The sequence below is a fragment of the Aphelocoma coerulescens genome, chromosome 11, assembly GCF_041296385.1.
Source record: "Aphelocoma coerulescens isolate FSJ_1873_10779 chromosome 11, UR_Acoe_1.0, whole genome shotgun sequence".
Classification (NCBI taxonomy): Eukaryota; Metazoa; Chordata; class Aves; order Passeriformes; family Corvidae; genus Aphelocoma; species Aphelocoma coerulescens.
In genome coordinates, this window is record NC_091025.1 from 6759511 (window position 1) to 6778014 (window position 18504).

Below are 18504 nucleotides of genomic sequence, written 5' to 3' on the forward strand. Positions count from 1 at the left end.
CACAGATACTCAGCTGTACCACTTATTGTCATGTACGTATCTGTTAATGAACCTCTTCAGGGCAGGAGTCAGCATTTGCTGTCTGAGGTTCTCTCCAGTATGTTGAGATTTCAGAGGCAATAGAAAGCAATTTCCCATGTTCTTTACTTGGATTTGCATCATTATCTCCTTTCCTCTCAGGCAAAAATATCCCCATGGGCTCTGGGCCTGTTGCTATGGCATGAAGTGCTTTTCTCACAGATTCCAGGCATGGGACTGGGCCATGCTGCACATCTGTGGGACCTTATCAGTGTTTATGTTCATGGGACCAGTTGGTCTGTCCTGAGCTGGTTTTAACCAGGGCACTTCCATTCATTCCTGCAGTTACATGTGGGTGCTGAATCTTTGGGCTACTTTAAAGCAGGTAAGTCTCCTGTTGTACCTCTCCCCAGAGCTCAGCTGAGAGTGCAGAGGAGGCAGATAAAAGCAGGGCAGGTCAGGATTCCTTCTCCAAACAGCAGTGCTGCTTTATGCCAATTTAGCATTAGTGAGGTATTATTGAAGCATTTCCCTGGGCTGGTTTATTTCAGTGAGAGGTGAGCTGGGCCAGGTACCTCTGTCACTGCTGTGCTGGATTGCTTTCTGGAGTTAAGTATCATTAAATTCTGACCACTGAGAAAAATAGAAATTATCCCTCCAAATCTCATACTCGTGTCTTCTCTGTGCAGTTTGTGCTCCAAAGCAACTTTAATCATCAAGCTGACAAGGGGAGATGACCCAAGAAAGATTTTGAGGTAATGTTACAGACTTCTTGTGGTGATTTCTTTGGCAAAGGTGATGTCCTTTTTCTAGGGACAAGGCAGACAAAACCTCTTTATGCCCCTGGCTGCTGTCATGGAGATATTTTATATTAATAGCTGACATGTTTCCTTTGGCTCACCTTCAGAGAAGAACTTTCTCACATCACAGAGAATCCCACATCCCTTTTTCTCTTTGCTTCCCCACTGCCTGTTCCCCACCTGGGCACCTGTAGGTGTGTCTCCAGTCCCTGTCCCAGGACAGGGTGCTACAAAAACCAGTGCCACTGTAGCATGCAGGAATGTTCTACCAGAACATCCAACAGATGCTTTTGAAGTGTTCCCACAATTGTTTTTGGAAACCCTTAAAGGTGTTTCAGGGTTTTGTGCCATCCTTCTTTCTCTGTGGGGTTAGGCTTTGATGCCTGAGACTTCTGGATCAGAAAGCCTGAAACATGATGAACTAAGGCTGTTCTCTCTCTCATCCTTTCAGACTGGCAGAGTGCAACTTTCAGCCAGAGCACTTGGAAAAGCTGTTCTCGCTCCTGGAAAAGTGCACTGGTCTGACAGAGTACACGTGAGTTAATGGCTCTTGGATCTATTTGGGTGGGCTCGTTTCATTCAATGAGCTGTTCATAACAGTGAGCTTTGGTTCTAGGTCCTCAAATAACAACGTGACAGTCCAAGCTGCAGAAAGACTTTTGCATTCCCTGAGTAAAGATCTGGGGCTGCTGAAAATCAGGTACTGTTTCACTGTTCTTTTTTAGATACCGCTCTGAGACTGGTCTGATCTTCTAAGATCTCCTTTCATCAAAAACAAAAGTGAGCCATGCTTCTTCCAAAGGCAGGTAGCATTGGCCTGAGAAATTTCCATGGCTGACTGTTACTGGTACTTGGCTTTATCTCCTTGATTCCTACTGAGCCTTGTGTAGAGCTCTGGCCAGAAACTGTGCTGACTCTGTAGAGCACTGCCAGCCTTACAAAGAGGGGTGATAATTCTGGTGGACACATTCCTACTGCCAGAGCATCCTGCTCTTTACCTGGGTAGCAAATTCTCCACTCCTCTGCAGGGAAGCTGGGCTACTTCTGCCTGTTGCCAGTTTGCACCCTGTTTTCCATGCAGACATTATGCTGCTAAGCCAAGCAGCCTTGCCATGTATTGAGAGTGTGGAACACTCAGCTGACAGAGATGGATCTATGCATGTGAATAAAGCAGAGCTGCCTGCATTCTCCTTTGCAGCATAGAAGAGCCATGGGTGTGCACAGAGAGAGTCATGAACCTTCTTGAGCTGGCTGTCCAGGTCTCTGGAAACATTACTGAGATCACGTAAGTGGCACCTCAGGTTCTGGTGTCTTTCAGATATTTTCTTTTAGCCTGATACTCTTAAGGAAATGGGATCCAGCCCTGGATCTTCTGTTCTTTATTCGCTGTCTCCGGTGCATTTGTGAGCTATTAGCCCACTTGAAGCAATTTTAACCCAAATGGCTGTTGGGTAGAAGTGCTTAGAAGGTTTGTGGTCGCACAACTCAGAAGGTTTAGTGGAAAGGAGACCATGTTCCTGGTTGCTCTTGGGAGAAAGGGGGCCAAGATTAGGCTGGCTTTGGAGCTAGTTTAAACATTACAAACCTCTTCAGAGATGGATGATTACCTTTCATCTTCCAGCATAGTCCTGTCCCATCTGGTCCTCCTGATTTTTCCTACAGAAAATAGTATTTTTTCTCCCTCAGGAGTTCACAGTTTTATGATGTTCTCTAATCTCTACCTTTTCAGGATATGTAAAGATAAAACCCTCTTCCAATTAGTCATAAGTTTCCCAAACTGCCTGGAGAAGGTAGAATCAGTCGTTAGCAGGTGAGAAAGCAACTCATTTATCATTATTTTCTGCATGCTCAGAATTTCACTGTGGGATGAAAAATATTTTCAGAGTGTCTAAGGCTCTGGTCTCCATGGGTTCAGTCTCAGAGTGCCTCTGTGCCACACATGTGGAAGAAATCTTATGCATGTGCATGTGTCCTTTGGGCTGCTCTTGTTCAGGCACATACTGGACCTAAACACGTAAAAAAATCCACCTACCTTTCTGGGAGCAAACGGGAAACAGGAGCACTTTGAAAAACCTTAGGACATGTTGGCTTCTGCATGAGTGTGCAGAGAGAGCAGCAGCAGTGTCCTTTTGTGCAGCTGAAGGAAGAGGCAGCTCTTGTCCTGGGCAGTGGGGATGGGCTCTGTTTCTCTACACTGAACAGTGACATAAATGGGACATGGCAGGAAAGCCCCAGGTGGGCACTTGAAAGCCCTGATCTGTCCCTAATTGTGTCCCTGGGGGGCACCAGATGCTGCAGTGGGCTCTGCTGATCCTCACTGACAGTTGTGTTGTGTGTTTGTATCCTGCAGACTGAGTCTGTACAAGCCAGAAATCAAGAACTCCTCCTTCTGCCAAAGGCTTTGTGAAAAATGTGCTCAGCTTCAGGAGCTGAGGTGAGTTGCCAGGCATTGTTAAGGATTTTCTGGGAGGGGAGCAGCTTGTCCTTGTGAGTGTAGCATACTGAACACACAGCAGGGCATGGGAGAGGGCAGTTCAAGGTCCCAGTCCCTGCCCTTTGGGTCCCCTACGTGGAATGTTTGAATGGAAAACAGAAAAAACCCATAGACCTGGTGGCTTCCTGGAGTATCCTTTGAAATCATCTAATTCTCCCTGTGCCCAGCTCCCATGGGACTTTGCCAAGTTCCAGTGTTGTGTCACTCCTTCAATGTCCCAGCACTGCTGTGCTTTATCTGTGAGCCTGGCACAGAGCTTTAGCCACCACTGGACATAGCCCAGACCTGTCATTCCCTCCTTGCAGATGGTCTCACGTGGAACTCCACGAGGATGAAGCAGAAATGCTAGTCAGGATTTTGCTACCCCTTCCAGAACTGAAGATGTTTGGGTATGTCCAGCAGTGACCTTTTCCACATATTTATTATTTGCTCAATCCTGTGCCTCACAACATTCCTCTTAGTCCTGCACACAAGGGGCGTGGAAATCTCTCCAAACTTACTGGTCCCTGATGTCTGTGCTGTCTGGGATTTGGGATGGGGCAGTTTGCCTGTCAGTGGAGTAATCTCCTCTTTCTCAGTGTGCTGAGACCTAATCTTCTCATTTGATCCCTGCTGTTTTGCAGACTGACCTCTAGCAGTGTTACACCAACTGGAATCGATTATTTGATCTCAGGCTTGCAGAATTGCCAGGCCATTGAAGAGCTCAAGTGAGTGTGCTGTTACCAGGCTGTCCAGCTCTTTCTAGAAGCTTTAGCTAAACTTCAGCCTCTCTTCTGCATGTACTGTGGACAGATGTACTTTTCCTGATGGCTGGAGGACTTCAGATAGGGAAGAAGCACAATTCTTTTTTATTTGTAACAAACAGTGAGTGAGACAGAGATCAGTAGTCTGGGGCAGGGAATTCCAGGGGAGAATCAAATGTTTTGGTAGGTTTTTTTGCATGGATCTTGTTGTCTTGTGGTCACCTTGCTCCATGTGGGGCTGGGCTCTTGCTCAAACCTCAACAGAGGTTTGGGATTCTGCTGGTATTTTATCAGAATCCAGACAGGTTCATTAGAACTGTGTTAGAGAAGAAAACTGAAAATTATTCACAGGGACTGGAATACACTTCCCTATCTTTCTCACCCTTGTTCCACCACCCCCTGTGCCGAGTGCTCACACGACTGTCCCCGGGTAGTTGATTGTACCTTTGTTATTTCACCTCTCAGCCTGGAATACATGAAACTCAGCAGTGCTGCCATCCCTGAGCTTGTGCTGGGGCTTTGTGAGATGCCATCCCTGAAAAGGCTTAGGTAAGTATGTGACTGCAGCTCAGCTCTGGCCTGGCTTGGGATGCTGAGTAGCAGGGGTTTAATGTCCCTTTTCCTGGGGCTGTTGTTTCCAGCTTGAACCACAACAGTATTGGTAACGATGGCTGCTCCAGACTCGCAGGAACCTTGAGGAATATGCACAACATGGAGGAAATCAAGTAAGTTTCTCCTTTCTTGCAGGGAGGTGACCATTAGTGCCAACATTTGGAGAGACCAGATGTGCCTATACATGACGTTGTAACAAAAGCAGAGAGGTTGCAAAACGCTCGTGTATGAGATACCTTGGACTGGAGGAAATCAGAACTTGATGTTCAGAAAATGAAACTTTGGTCTTACACCACTCTGCTGCAGTCATGTAGAAAATGGATTAAATAGGATCTAAACCTTCCCTGGGATCCAGAATAGGACTAGAGACTCCTTTCTGTCCTGGGAGAGCCTCAGACCCAGCATTTGCCTGGTCTGCAAAGATCTGAATCTGAAGTCAACCCCAGGTTTGCTCTGCTTTCTCCCTCTCTCTCTTGCCAGATGTTGTCCATTCTCCACTGTAGCAATTTGGAAAATAATAACAACCTCTCTTCATCCTGTCTTGGTATTCTGGCTGAAGTAATTTCCCACCCATCAACAGGATCCAGCGATTTTAATTGTTCTTTGCAAATTTTTAAATTCCTCATTAACACCTATTAATTTTTTGTGAGATAGTTGAGACAAACAGCTCTTTGATTCTGCTGGCAAGGCCCGAGGTGTCATCCAACAAATAGGACACATTAAATAAGATCTTGTACTTTGCCTGGTGTTTTCCTTTACAACACAGCCTTCCTTCTTTTCCTTAAAGTTTAAGCCACAACAAAATTGGAGATCCAGGCCTAATAAATCTTGCTGCTGTCCTGCTGGAAATGCAAAACCTGAAGAAAGTCGAGTGAGTCCCTTTGTTTTGGCTCAGCTGTTTTGGTCATGGTCCTGGTTGGTGGGGAAGCCTCCGTGGGAATCCCTGTGCTGCCTTCTCTTAGACAATGTTCCACCTTCCAGCATTTTCAATGCACAATCCACCAAACCAATGGAAGGTGTTCCCTCTCCTGCCCTTCCTCTGTACTGCCAGGACTGGCCACGACTTTCTCTGCAGAGCAGAGACTCCCTGAGGGTGAAGGTTATGGCTACGTCCTTGTGCTCCAGAGACATTTGCCAGCCCTCACCAGCTGCTCAAACATGGAGATCTCTGGCTCAGTTGTGCCCTGGAAAATAAATCTGCAGCCTGTGGGGAATCATACAAGTCTCATACCCCAGCAGCACCTTTCCTTGGGGTGTGTAGGGTTCCCAGTGTGGTGGCCCCTGTGTGTCCGCACTGCTTTCTTTTACTGGAAGTAGAGGTGAAATTGAGAATCTGTCAAAGCCAGGACATGGCTTCTAGGCAAGGCTCTCAAAGACATGGATTCAAACTGCTTCTTCTCCTAGGGAACAGAAATTAGAGCATTCAGGCTCTTTGTTAGGCCCAGCTCTTAGAGTAAGCCTTGTACCTTTTTGAAATTAAAAACCTGGAAATTACTTGAAGTAAGAAAAGGAAATTCCCAGTTCTGTCTGCGAGAGGGACAACTGCTCCTTCCCCCAGTACCTGCAGGGCCAGGAGTTACTCAGCACTTGACAAAAGAACCTAAAATTCCCCAGACCATTTCCCAGAGACCCAAGTCTCCCATCACAGCAGGCAAACAGTGAAATATCTTAAGCTGGTACATTCTGGTTCTGATTTAGTCACTGAGAGTCTCATGCTTCTTTTAGCCTTTCAGGGAATTGTCCTAGTCCTGCTGGAGGGGAAAAGCTGATGGAAGCTCTTGCCCATTGCAAGCACGTCAAGGAGTTACTGTAAGTGTGTCATTTCCAGTGTTCCTTTGGGAAGCTGGGCAAAAATCAAGGCATAGAAATCTGATATGGCTCCAATAAAGATAAGATCAGTTTTACCACTGATTCTTGTGAGAGCAGGGTAAAAACTCTCTGCTACACACCACAGAAATGTGTGGTGCTGGGTGTGGAGGGTTTGGGGATTGGTTGCTGGATTGTCTTGAAGATTTCTAGAACTGTGCAGTCTGCATCAATGGACTAATGGATTCGAGAGCTGAATCTGCAGGTTTATAGGGAGTGTCTCAGGCATAGGGGCTGTTCAGTGCCTGTGTTGCCCAAGAAATCACCATTAATCTGTGTGGCTGCAAAAACGGAGGAGAAGTGGACAGATAAAGGCTTTACATATTCAGATATATTGATGTTCTTTTCCAGACCAGTTTAAAGAATGTATGTGCCCTGCCATGTTAAACAAATAAAATTTAAAAATAACAAATAAGAAAAAGTTACAGTTAAACTGGAGCTGTCCATGTAACCATCAGATTAAGGTGTGTGGACTATGGGCACATATGAAAAAGTGCAATTTCACTTCAATTCCAGCTCAGGTAACTCAGTAAGAAAGGGAGACAAGTGTGCTCCGGAGAAGTACAGATCGATTTTACTTCCCTGTTTAACTTCTGCTGCAGGATTGCAAAACCTCAGTTTCTTCCTCCCACCCTCAGAGTCCTTTGAATCAGGGACATTGGGTCCTTTCAGCACAGTCCCAGGCACGTGTGGGTGAGGAATGGGGATCACACATCCATGTGGGTGACACACGGGTGAGGAATGAGGCTCTGGACTTCACTGCCAGTAACATTCCATTTCTGCTTCTTCCAGACTATCAAGGAATGGTTTTGGAGATAGGACAGCAGTGACACTTGCCCTCTGTCTGCCTCACATGACCAAGCTGAAGATCCTGCAGTAAGTGCCAGCCTCTGCACCAGGAAGGCTGGATATCCTGGGGAATATGCCGATTGCTGAAGGAAGGAATGGGAAAAGGCACTGGTGTCTTGTTCAGAGAGCAATTTCAGTGTCACAGGATTGAGAAGCCCTCCACAATTACTCTGCTGTAAAAGTCACATAAACCCTTCTTGCTTAATGTCTTGCAGCATTAGTTTTAGAGATGAACCAGGTAGTGAGTATACAGTAAAATAAGCCTTAAAATTGTTTCTGAGTATGTTGGTTTCTGATGCCTCTGGTGGAATGTAAGCATAAAGATGAGCATCTTTTATGGACCCTCACTTTTTTGTGCAGCCACCTCTGAGTCATTTCTTTTACCTGAACTCAGTGATATTGTATTTTTAAAACTCTTGTGGGAGCCTTTCCAGGACTCTAACATGTAGGACTTTCTCGTACTGTTACATAGTAACAAAGCAAGAAATTGGTGAGCTAGAAGAGCTCACTGGGCTCAGTTAGCCTAGAGGTGTCTCTTCCAGCCTGTGTCTAAGACATCATCAAAAGACAACTTAGAAAAGGAATCTCAGTGGTGGGAGACCACCTCTGGATAGGTTCTTGGCAAGTTAAATATGAGCTTTTGTTACAGCTTTATTCCAAAATAATCCTCCAATGCTTATGTTTCCTTTGTTAGCTTCCAGAACAATAACATCGGGCAGGCAGGAGGGCTGGAGCTGGCCAGAGCCCTGGTGGTGTGTGGGCTGCTGGAAGAGATAAGGTAGGACATGGCAGGTGCACTTGGGATGGTGCCAAACATATCACAGGCTGGTTTGGGTTGGAAAGGACCTTTGATGATCATCTCATTCCAATCCCCCTGCCATAGGCAGGGACGCTTTCTACTAGCCCAGGTTGCTCCAAGCCCTGTCCAGCCTGGCCTTGGGCACTTCCAGGGATGGGGCAGCCACAGCTTCTCTGGGCACCCTGTGCCAGGGCCTCACTACCCTTATCAGGAAGAATTTCTGCTTCCTAATATCCAATCGAACCCTGCCCTTTGTCAGCTTGAAGCCATTCTCTCTTGTCCAGTCTCTCTCCAGCTCCCTTGTAGCCCTTCTAGGTACTGGAAGGTCGTCCTCCCACTCTCCCTTACTGTCATTTCCTCTCAAGTCACACCAGTCATTAACTCCAGTACAACTTTTTATTTCCAGTTTCACATGCAACACATGATGTGTTGCAGATCTGTCCTTTGATACAAGTATAACCCCATGTTTCCATCTGCAAGCAATTCCCTGCTGCAAGGACTGAGGTTGTGAGTTACAGCAGGGCTGTCATTCCCACTGTACCAAGCAGTGAATTGACCTAAAATTGCTAGGTACTAATCTGGCTCATCCCTGCTGTCTACACAGTCCTCACTTAGTCTGGGTAGTAGTTATTAACTTGCTAGTTCACATAATTACATTTTCATGGTGGCTTTTCTCTGACTGTACCTGCTTTTTCTGTACCACTCAAAGCTTTTCTATTACCCTTACAGTTTAGCAGAAAATCACCTTGGGGAACAGAGTATCCATGCCCTGTCTGAGGGGCTGCCGTGCTTCAAACACCTCCAGAAGATCGAGTGAGTACTGGGGCACTAAGGGCTGCTGGGCCAGAGCGTGGCAGGACATGGTGCCACGTGGTGTTCCCCACGGTTCTGACACCAGCTCACCGTGCCCTCTGTTCTCTCCCTGCTGCTTCAGCTTGAAATTCTGTGGAATCACTGATGCTGCTTCAAGATCACTCTCTCTTGGCTTCCGACAATGCCCTTCCATGGAGGAGATAATGTGAGTGTGGGGATGGATGGGGAGACACTTCAGCACACACAGGTCACTCTTGTTTTAATGTCTGCTCCTATTTGGAACTGCAGGGCACTTCTGACCCTGCTGAATACTTGTTAATACTTTACAAGTACTTAGTACACTAAGTACTTTTCGGTGGTAAATGTACCAGTAATTAACTAATTGATGCAATACACTGCTAGAACATGTCATGGCGTAAAGCTGTGTGCTCAGCAGTCATTTCCATCTTTCACATCTCATTCTCTGGGCGTGCAGGGCTCTGAGATAACCACAGTCCACAGACACGCCCTAGTGTCTTATCATATATGGAAATATGTGGTGAAACAGAGGAAACTCCTCAAAATTAAGCTTGTAATCAAGGGGAGTGTTTACCTGTCATGATAAGAAGGTGATTAGCCCTTGCAAACAGGCTAATCCATGAGGGGAAATGTCACAGTAGTGGCACTCACAACTGGGATTTCTTGTCTGCTTTAGACTGTCCTGGAATGCCCTGGGAGATGGAGGAGCCCGAGAGTTGGCCACTGCTCTCCCAGAGATGACAAAGCTGAAGGTGTTAGAGTGAGTACAGCCCTGAGAAAAACCCTGGGAAGACTCATTTGTCTGTCATTGAGCCTTCAATCACGGGACTTCCAAAGAGGGGGATGTACATTAGGAACAACAGGCAGGCTTCTGCACTTTAACTTCTTGCCTAGCCTGCTCCATGATGCACCAAGGGCCAGCCCTGCCTGGCTGATACACTTGAAGTAGCACTGATTTTATTTAAGGTGATTACAGCATGGGACTATTCAGCTGTTTTCCACTCTGGATTTGTTTTGGATTTCAAAATTCTCTTTTGATTCTTAAAACAGCCTGGAGAAAAACCGTATTGGAGCCTGTGGGGCCAAAAAGCTCGCGGAGAAACTTGCCAAGTGCCCAGAAATTCAGTTCATAAGGTGAGCAGGTATCACAGAGCTCTATGGCTGGGTCTTGGCTCAGCAAGGAAAAGTCAGGGTGACCAGTCTGGGGACAGATGTGACCCATTCCCCTGCTGCCCTGGGTTAGCTGGCGTGGAATAGGGTATTGCATGGAGTACAGACACAAGCCAAGCAAGCTGAGGGTTTTCTAGGACAGCTCCACCTCCCAAGAAAGTCCAGGGAAAAAAGGAACTGAAAATCTTGCTGGCTTGAAATGAGGCAAAAATGAAGAGCCAGTTGTGTCCATCAGGAAGTTGTTGCATTTGTTCTTAAAAGTTTTCTTTCTCTCATTCCTCCTGGTTTCACTTCTGATGTACATTCCTGCCCTGTCCCACTCTCTCCTGGGATCCATATCTTCCAGATACTTGGGTACCATGCTTAGTCCTGCAGTAACACATTTGCTGTCCTTGCAGGCTGTGGGACAACCCAGTGCCCAAGGGCCTCGCTGAGAGTTTGACAAGACAAGACTCAAGACTGTGTTTCTCCTTCAACTAGGAAAGAGGACCATTTGCCTAACTAGGAGTTGCTCTCCGTCTCACACTGCCCTCAAAACTGCACTGAAGAACCCAGGAGCTCAAAGTTCCTACAACTGAATGCTGTAACTATTGGATCTTTGCTGCACTGAACCAAGTGTGGACACTGTGGTTTTTTGTTTGTGTTGGGTTGGGGGTTTTTGTTGTTGTTTGTTTTTGTTGGGGTTTTTTTGTTTGTTTTGTTTCTTGTTAGCTTTTATTGTACTGAAGAGCAAAATACTGTCAAGACTACTTACTTTCCAGAAAGTTATCAGCAAATAGTGATAAGAATGCTTATGTACTACACACTATTTATTTATGTATTGCACTAGTGAAAAAGGGACACAATCACCTCCATCCAAGCTTCAACTGTGTTAAAAGTTAAATACTTAGTCTTTATTTTGAGGGAGGGGCAGTGAGTGACAGACCCAGAAGGTACAGGGGCCATGATAAAGTTCTTACATGCGGTCACAAAAAAGCAGATATGAGTTTTTCTCAGAGCTGTGAGATTTTGGAGTCACCATCCCTGGAAGTGTTCAAAAAATGTGTGGATGTGGCACTTGGAGACATGGTTTAGTGATGAACATATTGCTGCTGGGTTAAGGGTCTGATTCAATGATCTTAGAGATCTTTTCCAACCCTAACAATTCTATGATTGTATTATTCTAGGATGAGATGCATCTTCTCAGGCATCCAGAAAGCCAGCAGAGTGTTTAATTATCCTTAATCAAGATTACAACACCTACAGGGTGTTGCAATAAAAGAATACACATCCTCCAGGAGAGGATGTAAAATTATTTACAAAATTGTCAATTGTTGGCATTGGTTCAGATGAACTCCAACAGGCTGCTTGAAAATCATCTGCAACTGTCTGAAATTCCTCTATGATTTTTAGGAAAAAAAAATCACAGAATCACAGATTGACTTGGAAGGGACCTTAAAGACCTAGTTCCAAACCCCCTGCCATGGGCAGGGACACCTCACACTAGACCAAGTTTCTCAAATCCAGGTGGCCTTGAACACTTCCAGGGATGGGGCTGCCACAGCTTTTACTGGGAGAATAAAAAAAAGGTAAGAAAAAAATAATATTTGGTTTTGTTTTCTTCATATCAGCCTCCTTTTCACACAGAATTGCCTCAGTTTTGTGACAAAAACTTCAGGACATTTGAAATTTCAAGTCATTGCCCAAAAAAGATCAATATTTATACTGTGGTAACGAGGGAACGCTGATATTACCATAAACTTCAATGAGAAAATTGAAAGGACTGAGGTTGTAAAACAACTTGTAAGAAAACCGACTGCTCTGAGTGGGAGGAATGTGCTACTACTGATTATTTTCATGTGGGGTTTTGTAGAGCTTTGTGGGGTTTTTGGACTGGTTGCACTAACCTCTTTCAGGGGAAGCAAGGGGTCAATTAGCTTGAAACGTTATCCACATGAAAGATCCTTCAAGTCTCTACTATCCCCTGAACCCCAAAGCCTGTGTGTCACTGGGCAGTGGATGTTGGACCTGTGGGAACTGCAGGGAGAAGATCCCAAACACCGAGTTTGCTGCTTCTTAGAGGAGACAGACTGAAACTGCCCTTGGACTTGTGGAATTCTGGCTTGTGTCACAGGAGTGCAGCCACACTGTTCTCCTCTATTACCCAGTGCTATAATGTTTTCTTCACGTGTTTGTGCTGGAAATATTCGAGTCTTGTGGTGGATTTATTTATGGATTTTGTTTGCAGCAGCGTTTGCCTGGGGAGATGTAACTGATCTGATTTGGGCAGGGCAGGCATCTGGAATGAGCTGGAAATGCTGGTGCAGCAAACCTTTGGGCAAATGGTTGTGAACAGCTGGTGCTGGTTATTGCTGGGGGAGCCACTGTCCCTATTTAAAGATCGGCATCATGCTCTGTGACATGATGACGTGGTGGTGTAAAAGTGGGACACATTTTGCAGAGACTACTCTGAACAGGATTTAAAAACAAAAACAAAGGGAAAAAGAGGTAGTGAAATTCCTCATCAGGACATAATTCAATGGAGTAAGCAAGTACCTCAGATCTAAACACTGGCAGTTAGGAAAAGCTTCACCAAATGTGGTGAATAGATATGAGGAGGAAATTCTTCCCTGTAAGGGTGGTGAAGCACTGGCACAGGCTGCCCAGAGAAGCTGTGGCTGTCCCATCCCTGGAAGTGTCCAAAGGCCAGGTTGGATGGGACTTGGAGCAGCCTGATCTAGTGGAAGGTGTCGCTGCCCATAGTAGGAAGTTGGAACGAGATGATCTTTAAGCTCCCCTCACACCCAAACTATTCTATGATAAATGAGATCTGAAACTCGCCCCCTGCAGTTCCCCTGACTCCTGAAGTCAGGAACTCTACATCTGTACCGGGAGGTTTGCAGGGACATAACACAGCACGCTGCAAATTCTCTTGCAGCACTGCTCTTGAGATGTTAAAAGAGGGACTCTGAAATCCAACTGCACACCTGCATTTCTCAGGGTCTTCCCCAAATTCAGGATTCCAGTCTGACCTGAGAGAGTGGCCATCCAAACGGGAGCCAGGGAAGGGAACTTGCCGGAACAGCAATCTTTTCCAAAACACCAGGTGTCAGCAAAACCTCAAAAATGGGGAGTGGGTAGCTCTAATCCAGCGGTTCCGGATAAAAACGGACTCTGTGCTGTATTTTGCATTGCATGGGTTGCATTTTTTTCAAAATCAGAGATTTGGACCGAGTTGTACACGGAGCACAACAACACAATCGGTCTGTGGCTCATTTCTTCCATGTCATGCCAAGGACTTCTGGGGCGTGCTTCCCATTTCCATTGTGCTTGCGATGTCCATGTTCCAGCTTGTGCTCATTTCTGAAAGTTTCTGAGGGGAACTTGGGGGCTTTGTCCAATTTTGAGGTGTTAAATGAATCTTCTGGAATGCAGAAGACGTGAGGCTATTAGGGATTGTGTGTGATGGCCGAACACCAAACCGATTCCCAACCACCTAATTACCGTGGGCCATTTTTAGAGCTGTTACTATTAGGTTTCCGATTTATCATGGTCCAAAAATGGAAATGCATCAGGACTCTCTGCACACCCCTATTGTTTCAGGCTGCCTGCAGTCTCTGGAAGACAATGTCTGAGCTAGTCAGTACTGGTTTCATACACAGAAGGGATTTTGCCCCCTGAGACCAAATCTTTAGAAAGAAATACTGTGCTGTAAATAAACACACTGCTGGAGGGCGGGAGCCTGGATTTTGTGCTGGGGAGCAGCTGGAGCCAGGCTGGGCTGGGCTCCTGCACACGGTGGTGGCAGCTCCAAAGAGCTGGAAATGCAGCCACTGTTTCCCCTCCGCTAAAACCAGTTCCAGGTAGCCCTGAACCTGCTGTGACTTGGGAGCATCTTACTGGCAGGAGAGAAAACACAGGAAAAACTTATCTGGGAGAAAACAGGCATACTGGCATTTGTGAAATACCGTCTGCCTCTCCTTTTTCCCCTCAGAGTGACATTTTAAGCCTCAGGCAAGGAGGTAGGAGGGCAGGTCTGGCACAGACCCCACTTCTCCCACTGAATTCCTCTTTCAGGCACAACCTCATCCTTTTCTGTGATGGTTTCTGGCCAGGTTTACACAGAAAGAACGGGTTGCTCCTAAACACGAGGCTCAGCTTTTAGCTGGATGTTGGCTGTTGTGTTGCCTGCGCTGAGCAGGAGCACTGGTGACCCCTGAGCCTGTCCCGTGTCCACTGCTCCACTCCTGGGGCTGAGAGGGGAGTGGGGCTGGCAGAGGGAGCACCTTGTGTGTGCTAAAAACTTGGGGCCTTAAAATTCCTCTGCCTTCCACAGCTCAAGGCGAAGGAGAAGAAAGTATTCCAGCTGGCCAGGGGAATACGGGAGTTGCTTATTTGCCTACGATCTTCCAAAGCATGAGCAGAGCCCATAGTAAAGAGCTCTGAACAAACATGGATGGTTTATTTAATCGGCAGCCTCAGAGGGAGGCTTTCAGCCTTATTACCCTATCTCTACACCAAAAATATCTCTATAAACATCCTGGACACCTGATGATGTGTCCACCAAGCGTCGGGTGAGGTTGCTAATGGCACGTTGGGGTCAAACCCCGGTGGTACCAGCCTCGAAGGGAACACACACAGCTCCTTGGGGTGAATAGGGTGATGGCCAGCCCTGTGGCTTGGGTTCCCCTTCACGTCTGGGGCGTGCATTTGGGCCTGCTTGTTTTCCTTCTTTAACCAGCTTTTCCCCATGGGAAGTGGAATCAGGGGGACACGGTCCAGGCCTGAATGATTTTGGCACTGGGAGCACCCACATTAGCTGGGCAGGGAGAACCCTGCTTACACCCAAACAGCACAAAACCCAGTGGTTTTGCTTAAAAGTGATGGGTGTTGATCCAACAAAAGTTGTTTTCCTTGGATCTGAGTGCATAACACGGAAAATAATTTCCTATATATGTATTTTTAGGCTGTTTTAAAGCTTTTTTTTTTTCTTCTTCTTTTTTTTTTTTTTTTTTTTCCCCGAACAGCGAAGCAAAAGCAGCCGGCAAAGAAGTTTTGGGGTGGATCTTTTTCTCTTTTTTTTTTAAATCCGAAACGGATGATGCTCGTTCCGGGAGGGGAGAGCCCAAGCACGGCCGCGCCCGCCGCCCGCCCCTCGCCATCAGCGTACGGGGCGGGTGGGCGGTGATGGCGAGGGGCGGGCGCGGCCGTGGGGAGGTTCTGAGCCCGCAGCCCCGCGGGAGCTGCTCGGCTCGGCCCGGCCCGGCCCGGCGGTGAGTACCGGCAGCCCCCCGAGGATGGCCCGGGGATAACGGAGCGGGGCGAGGAGCGGGGCTGCCCGGCGGGATCGTCTCGCGTGGGTCGGGCGGGTGGTGAGATACCGAGTAATCGGGTGGGAGGGTGTTGCTGGCCGGGACAGCAACACCGGTGTCAGCCGCTGGATGGGGACTGCAGGGCGGTGTCCCGCACTGGCTCGTCCCGACGTGTGTGGCGGCGCTTCTGCCCTCTCTCCGTTTGGACAGATCCTCCGTCCTCCCAGACAGACCCTTCGTCTGCTGGGACAGACCCTCTGTCCCCTGGGACAGACCCTCCATCCTCGACCCTTCATCTCCAGGGACAGATCCTCCATCCCCGAGACAGACCTTTCATTCCTTGACCATCCCTCAGGACAGCCCCCCTGTCATTTTATGCTCCCCTTCCCCAGCCCAGGTCCCTTCATTCATGCGCGGTGTGGAAGTTGTTCTGTCCCCACTCTCTGTGTGTCTGTATCCACTTCTAAAGATGTCAGCTGGGCGTGCGACCCCCAGGCAAATGCCAGGGCCTGGTGGCTTCACTCCCCAAGCCTGGGGATATTTGTAGGGCTTTTTCCTGGCAGCTGCTGCAAGCCCCTCTCTTTATCTTCTGGCATTGAGGCACAGGGGGGATCTGGCGAGTTGGAGGCTGGGGAATCACAGAGTGGCTTCTTCAGGAGCTGTTTGCAGCCTGATGCTGCTCCAGCTGGCAATGATATCCTTCATGCCACGCATTTTGGGGGGACTGGAGGGGTTTACGCTCATGGATGTGCTGCCTCTCTCTCCTCTGTGCCCAGCAAGACGCTTTGTTCTCTGAGGAAGAGGCGAGTGGAGTGTTTCGCTCAGCAGTGTGAGGGTGCTTGGAGGATGGCAGGCAGGGAGGTGTTTTCCTGTCAGCTCTGCCAGCCTGAAGACCTGATGCAATAAGTCTTTGTGTGAATAACCCTAATTTAGGCAAGTGGCTGGACTAAAGCCAGTGGGGCTGGAGGACTTGGTGGGCAAACACACCCTTTGGAGCTGGTCACCACAGGAGGGTGGAACAGGAAATAGAGGTGAGTAGAGAGCTGAGCTTCGGTGACAGAAACATCTCCGAAGGGGCTGGGTCCTTGCTGCTGACTCCCCAGGGTGTGAACTGACTGCATTGTAGAAAGGAATTGGGAGGATCCTCATGAACCTCGAGGACCAGGTTTGAACCTCCTGGCAATACACCTGAACCTTGCTGGAAAAGCTGGAGTTGCAAGCACAGCCCGGGTGTGCTCAGTTCTGATCCTACTCCCCTGTCACCTGCATCAGCCTCCTCGAGCCAGCCCAGGTACTGGGGCCTGTGATGCCACTGTGCTTTTCTGGAGTCATAAAATTATTTCTTATCAGCCAGAAATAGCCTTCCACTGAAGCCCGTTGGGGGCAGGGAATGGAGAGATGGGAGGAGGAAGGCTGGGAACAAAAGCTCGGGACATGTGGAAAGGAGCTGTTTTGAAGAATGCAGTCAGTGGAGGATGTTTTCCTGTAGTTGCCTTGGGGAAATGCTGCATTTGCTTTGGTTACAGCTGTCTGATAGCCTGGGACATACGTTTTCTGGTGATGTGTGTTTTTCTTTCCCTGCTGTTGCTGCTGGAGCATCCTGACTGGGATAATGTGGAGGGAAGGAGCGAGAGCATCTAGTGAGGCTTCCAAGTGTCCCCAAAATTTCAGCTTCTTGTGGTGTAGGCAGCCCCTAGCACCTGACTTGAGTAGACATGCAGTCCTGGAGCTGCTCTCTAAGAGCCAACACAGTCCCCAACCCCCTGGGGACAGAGTTTCCCAGCAGCCTGCCTCCACTGGCACTGGTGGCGTGTGCCCCATTGTTCCCAGGACCTGCTTGGTCAGGAACACAGTTTGCATCTCTTGGAGGGGCTGCAGGCACTGCCCTGTAGCAGTGTGAGGGTGGGCAGGGTTGTCCGACTGCTGCGGCGTTTCTCTCTCCCTGCTGCCCTTTGAGCTCCAGCTGAAGGGAACTGAGATCCTGAGGATCAATGTGTTGTCCTTGGGACATCCTTGCTCCCGGGGTCTGTGCTGGGGGACAGCAAGGGACTTCATGCTGGTTGCTGACAAGCTGGTGCAGTTTGTGAAGCCATTGCTTGTCGGGGTTAGACAACTCCAGTGCGTGGCCAGTGTGTGCTATAGGAGGGGGGCCGGGCCCCAGGAACTGGGGATTCCAGTGTGGAAAATCCTCAGCTGCTGGAGCTGAGCTGTGGATGAAGATGCTCTTTGTGCTGGGGGGATATATCAGCTGCACAGCCCTCGGCAGTCCTCGATTCTGCTCTTCTTCCAGCAATCCCCCTCCCTCACCCCAAAACAGCGGGATTTTGTGGTGCTGGAGCAGCTGCTAGCTACCCCGTGATTTACCAGTCTGCCCAGTTGTGTACTGGAATTGCATCAGCTTTGTTTGCCTTTTAGCAAACTGTTTGCCTTTTAGCAGTCTCAGTGTGGTGTGTGAAGAGTCTGGGAGGAATAACTTCTCCTGCTCCTGTTACACTTGGTGGAAAGAGTTTCCCCCTGACTTCAGTGGAAACCTCTTCCCTGGGGGGAGCTGGCCGGAGCCGCTCGCACCACCGTAAATCAGGGCTTGTTCTCCGGGAGCCGTCGGTGTGCTGGGAACATAATTCCAGGTTAATTGATGAAAAGCAATGCTTGCAGCCTCCTGTCTGGGTTCAGAGCTGCCAGCTCTCATAAGGAACTCTTTATGTGAGAACCTTGGCTGGTGTTCAGAGGCAGGGTGGGGGGATAGAAGGAAAGGTGAATTTTCTGGTGTGGTGGAGTAGCCTGGCATTTGAAATAGTGCTCCTGGCAGGATGCAAAACCCACAAAACAGTGAGGAAAAAAAAAGAATTGAACATTTCCCCACCTTTTCTGCCCCTGAAATCTTACAGTTTGTCTTTTAAACCTCTGTAAAATATTTGTTGAGGGACCTGAGTCATTGCTTTTTTTGCTGCTTTGGCTCAGTTTCCTGGCTGCTGGCTTTGCAAGGTTACTTGTTAGGATCATGGGAGCAGGGAAAAAATTAATTCCTAGG

General features: G+C 48.0%; 2 protein-coding genes across 3 annotated transcripts in view; both read left to right on the forward strand.

Annotated features, from left to right (window-relative positions):
- The window catches only part of NLRC5 (NLR family CARD domain containing 5), a 36945-nt gene extending 24567 nt beyond the window's left edge, over positions 1-12378 (forward strand). Inside the window, exons 30-48 of the mRNA XM_069027114.1 lie at positions 708-773; positions 1270-1353; positions 1435-1518; positions 2017-2103; positions 2548-2628; positions 3169-3252; positions 3618-3701; positions 3936-4019; positions 4521-4604; positions 4697-4780; positions 5455-5538; positions 6393-6476; positions 7326-7409; positions 8077-8160; positions 8911-8994; positions 9116-9199; positions 9689-9772; positions 10063-10146; positions 10581-12378. Of these exons, the coding sequence (XP_068883215.1) occupies positions 708-773; positions 1270-1353; positions 1435-1518; positions 2017-2103; positions 2548-2628; positions 3169-3252; positions 3618-3701; positions 3936-4019; positions 4521-4604; positions 4697-4780; positions 5455-5538; positions 6393-6476; positions 7326-7409; positions 8077-8160; positions 8911-8994; positions 9116-9199; positions 9689-9772; positions 10063-10146; positions 10581-10662 (1576 nt within the window). The 3' untranslated portion in view covers positions 10663-12378. The remainder of the gene's footprint in view (positions 1-707; positions 774-1269; positions 1354-1434; positions 1519-2016; positions 2104-2547; positions 2629-3168; positions 3253-3617; positions 3702-3935; positions 4020-4520; positions 4605-4696; positions 4781-5454; positions 5539-6392; positions 6477-7325; positions 7410-8076; positions 8161-8910; positions 8995-9115; positions 9200-9688; positions 9773-10062; positions 10147-10580) is intronic.
- A 2977-nt stretch (positions 12379-15355) lies between these two features.
- CPNE2 (copine 2) overlaps positions 15356-18504 on the forward strand; it is a 44824-nt gene continuing 41675 nt past the window's right edge. Inside the window, exon 1 of one of the 2 annotated variants that reach the window (XM_069026495.1) lies at positions 15356-15434. The gene's annotated coding sequence lies outside the window, so the exon portion shown is untranslated. Of the gene's footprint in view, positions 15435-16743; positions 16765-18504 lie in introns of those variants that run through there. The other variant, XM_069026496.1, reaches the window with a different exon arrangement.